This window comes from Erythranthe guttata, chromosome 14 (assembly GCF_056151865.1).
Source record: "Erythranthe guttata isolate IM_541 chromosome 14, IM_541, whole genome shotgun sequence".
NCBI classification, from domain to species: domain Eukaryota; kingdom Viridiplantae; phylum Streptophyta; class Magnoliopsida; order Lamiales; family Phrymaceae; genus Erythranthe; species Erythranthe guttata.
The window spans coordinates 2,755,782-2,761,123 of NC_142546.1; the positions used below are offsets into that span (position 1 = coordinate 2,755,782).

The 5,342-nt window shown below is 33.4% G+C and overlaps 1 protein-coding gene across 1 annotated transcript; it reads left to right on the forward strand.

The window, feature by feature from the left end:
- Positions 1-423: 423 nt before the first annotated feature.
- Positions 424-1,285, forward strand: LOC105964279 (F-box/kelch-repeat protein At3g06240-like). The gene is made up of 2 exons (XM_012988805.1): positions 424-443; positions 544-1,285. Exons 1-2 carry the CDS (start codon positions 424-426, stop codon positions 1,283-1,285), a joined length of 762 nt encoding a protein of 253 aa, XP_012844259.1.
- Positions 1,286-5,342: the final 4,057 nt, after the last annotated feature.

Below are 5,342 nucleotides of genomic sequence, written 5' to 3' on the forward strand. Positions count from 1 at the left end.
GAACCGGCGAGTTTCGTGGCATACCTAATTTAGATTATGAGTGACCAAAGATTAGATAAATATATATGTAGGAGATTTTGTTATAATGCATACTGTTAACTATGCTTTAAAAATATATTTTGTATATATATACTCTACCATTTAAATAATATCAAATATTGATTTTTCTTAGTATTGGATAAGGATAGAGAATCCTATTTTGATTTGGAACTGATTGATTGATGATAATGAAAGAGAGCCCTAGTTTGATTCTAATTATTTGACAAATTTTTGTGTATATTATACATATATGCGTGTGTATTTATCAACTCTTGTTTAGGAGTTAGGGTTAATTTCAACGGATCTTCCCGAAGAAATAATCGAAGAAATTTTGTGCAATCTTCCAGTAAAATCCCTTTTGAGATTCAAGTCCGTTTCGAAACAATGGCGTTCTTTATTCTCCAGTAAAAGTTTCATCAAACGCCACCTCAAAAAATCGACTACATATTTGAGCCATAATAGGCTCTTCATCTTAAACCGCGTTGATGATTTCATCAATCGTAGTCGGAGGTCATGTTCTCTTAGTTCTTTACTCGAGAATTCGACCGCCACAATTTCTGATCGTCATCCAACGGACCACATATACGACCGCATATCCGAGGATGCCGACGCCGACGCCAACTATTTTCATCGATATTATTGTCCATACTATCGATATCCCGAGATGATGACGTCAACAACTATTGGTGACGACGGAAACCCTAATAATGATGGTTTTGGAATATTGGGATCGTGTAACGGCCTAACGCTCGTCACCATAGGCATGAGAGATTTATTTATGTGGAACCCTACAACAAGACAAGCCAAGAAAATTGTTCCACCCGAATCTCATTGTTTTACCGACGGCTTTAAGAACATTCGTCGCAGATCTTTCTTATATGGGTTAGGATATGTGGAATCTACCGACGAGTATAAAATCGTCTGCATTTTCTTCTCATACATGAACCACCGTCCGACCGAGATATACAGTTCGAGGACCGGTTCTTGGAAGAAAATCCAGAATTTCGACAATGAGTTTACGTTCAATGGTAACAAAGAGTTTATCAACGGAAAGTTTGTCAACGGAAAGTTCCATTGGCTGATTAAACACAACAATGGTGGTAAATGGGATATTGTTGCTCTTGATTTGTCGGAGGAGAAATACGAAATTGTGGGTCGCCCGCCAAACTTTCCGGATCGTACGCATAGCCAACACAGTTGCATGCTTTGGGAGGCTATCTTAGCTTCACTAGTTATCACGAAGTAAATTCCAGAGTTACTGATGTTTGGGTTATGACAAAGTACGGTGAGACGGGATCTTGGATTAGGGCTTGGACACTTTATAGTGAGATGGCGCGTGGAATCACGTGCATGTTATGGTTGAGGTTGACGACTGCCGAGAATGGAGATAGTATTATCCTAGTGTCTTATGGACCGGATGCGGTTGTATACAATGGATTTGGTGTGTTGCATAAGTCTCGAGTTGATATGATTGATTCTTCTACTCCTAAATATAATGTTGAGATTGATGCCAATATCTACGTCGAAAGCTTAGTTACGTTTCACCGTTTTTCTAATTTATGAATATCTCTAGTTTATTGAAATTTATTTTCGGTTTTTCTTTTTCAAAATTACATGTTTTATTTATTCTAGTTTTCATGGTGTTTTGGGATTGTTTATTAGATGTTCAATCAATTAATATTTTTTTTTTCTTTCAAGTTTTTTTGTTACGGTTTTCATTATTGGTTCATAAGTTCATCTATAGATACTGCTCAATTAGTAACTTAATATTTTCAATGGTTATAGTTTATTTGGTATGTGGGTATTCGTATTTTTCATATAAAACATAACATATATTATATCATGGAATTACAAAAAATATTATAAAATTATATTATATATTTAGAATAACAATTACAATAAACTAAATTGGATTGAAAATCAGAATTTTCCGTAAATTTATATAGAATTTCAATCTCGTTCCAAAAACAAATCAGATATTGAAACTTCGAAATATAGTTCCAAATTCTGATATTTTCTGATCGAAATCGTCGAAATTTGAAAATTCCATTCCGATTTCAATCACTAGGTGTGACGGACTTACAAGTTACAAGTAAACATGTGATTAGTTTGAATATTGATGAAAATTGGATAAGTCTTGTTTGTAAAAGATATGATTGGCCAAGTTTCATTTTCATCAAAATGAATAAATAAATAAATAATTAATAAACATATCGCCTCCACCACCAATTACATAATTATTAATAATTAATAATGGAGACAGATACTAATTAATCAAACAAAATCATTATTAGAAAAAAAAAAAAAAAAAGAGTCCACCATCAGATTTGTAGATCAGATACAGAAACGATGCCGTTCAACAGCGTACTGGTGGCGGCGACGGCGGAGATATCGGCGGCGGTGTGGCAGCGGCTGGCGTGTCTGCCGGAGCGAATAAGCAGCGATCAGATGTTGGAATTGGTCGTATGTTTCCCTCTTCAGCAGTTGGGCAGATTTGCCCTTTTCTTGTGGACTTATCTTTGCGTCGCTCCACACCCTAATCGCCATCTCTACTACGCTTCCTATTACGGCGATGATTCCGATGGGGAGGATTCCGATGAAGGCGGCGGCGGCTGAAGTGGTGGCGCGTCGTCTTCTGCCATTACCCAGTGGTCATAATTTATTTGTAAATAAAAAATATTTATTTTTTAAAGTTGTGTTTGGCTTTTACTGCTGCATTAGTGCATTTTGTGCTTAATATTTTACCACAAGTCACAGTTTCACTGTTTTTTTTATTAATTTAAATTAAATATTAACAGATCCCTATATTCGTGGTTTATTTTTATTATATATTTATGAAAAAGTATCAGGAAAATTACAACTTTCATTCCTCAAGTTTGCATCGATTTTATATTTGATCTCTCATGTTTACAAAAAAATTCATTTGATCCCTCATTATTCAATAATTTATCTATTATGGTCATTTTCCGTCAATTTATCATTAATTTGTCAGCTAAGGTAGTGACGGACACCTGCTTGATTCCGTTAGTACTAACGAAAAATTGACGGAAATGACTAAAAAAATGTTGTTTTGTTAATATATGAGAAACCAAATGTGTTTTTTGTAAACATGAAGGACCAAATAAGAAATCAGTGCAAATTTAAGTGATGAAAATTGTATTATTCCCCAAAAATATCATTATATAAGAAATCGTTTTTGGTATATTTTTGTTTCAATAACAGTTATTGGACCTTAATCGGTTACAATAACAGCCCAATAATATGAAGTTTCAGCCCCAAAATTAATAACAATTTAAATTTGGAAAAATTACAATCTTCACCCCTCAAGTTTTCATTGAGTCCACATTTGGTCTCTCATGTTCACAAAAATAAATTTGGTCCCTCATGTTTCAAAAATTTAGCACTTTTGTCCTTACCGTCAATTTACCGGTAGTCGGATAGTTAATTCAGTAATGGGTACACAGTTGATTCCGTTAGTACTAACGAAAAATTAATGGAAATGACTAAAAGTATTTAATTTTTGAAACATGAGGAACCAAATGTGAAATTAGTGCAAACTTGAGGGATGAAAACTGTAATTTTTCCATTTAAATATATATACTAAAATGGAACAAAAAAAATGCAATTAATTTTATAAATAATCAAAGAAAGTCAAATATTCATCTTAGAATTCTAATTTTTTTTCACATAATTTTCAAAAAAAAAAAAAAGAATTCGAGATGTTGTTCACAAACTTGTGTCACTATTGTATTCTATAAATAAATCAAATCATCAATGTTTTCAGCACCGGACCGGCTATAGAACCGGACGACCATTTGGGTCATGTGTTTATAGGGTCGAATCGGTTCAACCGGGTTTTTGATTTTTTTTTATATGCCATTATTTTATTAATTTTAATGTTTTAAAAATAATATTTTCGTTATATTTTTAAACTCCGAGTTATTATTTTCACTTTAATCTACTTCACCTCACTTTTTACTATATTTTATTGCTTATATTCTATCTTTTTCCATTTTTTATTCTTCAAATCCGGCAACCGGTCACCCCTATTCGATCATCCATGATCACATCCGACAATCTTTCGACCACTCATGATTAGATTCGGCCACCCACTACTAAGCATATGAAGGTTCGCTCAAATCTAGCCACAAATAACCAATTCAACGGTGATTCGAGAGGTTTAGGCCGAAAATCGGGTTCCTTGACTAACTCGGCGGTTCTCGAGTTTTACCTGGTCGAACCGGATTTTGGTCATTTGCCCCGATTTTTGATTTTTTCGGTTTTAGATGTTAGACCGGACCGCTTTATTGCCGGGTCACGATCGAACCGGTCCGACCGACCGGTTCGATCCGGTTCTAACAACATTGTAAATCATTATTCAATCGATTAGTATTCCAAATTATGGTCAAATTTATATATAATTTAAAATGTATCATCATTTATCTTTATATATGAAAGAAAGAAAACCTAATGACCTATTTTGTTAATAAGTATCTTAATTTGTATAAATATTGATGTTGGTACTGATATTACTAATAAATTTTATTATAATTTTTGTTGTCGTTTATTATTATTTTTATTTTTTAAATATTGTTCTATGCATGCACCGGAAGAACTATTTTCTTCACAATAGTAGCAGCAACTAACAACAAACAACTGCTATACGCCAATCACGGCCTTTGTGTTTGGTTGGACCCCATAACAATTAGGTCAACTTTTGATCATTTGATTTTGGTAGAATTTTCAAGAATCATGAGAATAATCATGTACTATACAAAAGTGGGAAATCAAAGAAAAATCAAAGGTGGGCATTTTTCTTCTTGTATAACACCAATCATGGAGAGAAAATTAAAATTAAAAAGATAAATTATATAAGAAGAAAAAGTTGCACCTAACTTTTCCAAATAGAAAATAATTTGACCAAAAGTTGTGTTGGCTTGTGAGTTGTGCCCATTTGTTTGTTTACTTCAATACATTGGAACAATTTATACTCACACACACATATACATACATATAAGAGTATTGGGTGTTTGCCCTATTCTTACGGGTGTTGGGAGTTTGTCGATAAAAATAGACCACGTTCACATTAGCGCGGTTAGAATTTTATGTTTGAGGGGTCGAATGCTTTAAAAAAATCTGGAGGGGTGTTTATATACACAAATATTTTTTTGATTTCTATATAAAATAATAGGGATTTGAGAAATGTTGGGGGCCGTGACCTCCATTGACCCTATACTGACTCTGCCACTGACGTTCAAGTTAAATCAGAAAAAATATGTATATATATATTAATTTATCTTAAA

What these genes read in the sequence shown, in the direction of transcription:
- LOC105964279 (XM_012988805.1), top strand. Translation starts at nt 424, where the DNA reads ATGGCGTTCTTTATTCTCCA. An exon ending in ATGGCGTTCTTTATTCTCCA is followed by an intron (nt 444 to 543) that starts GTAAAAGTTTCA and finishes CATCAATCGTAG; the next exon opens with TCGGAGGTCATGTTCTCTTA.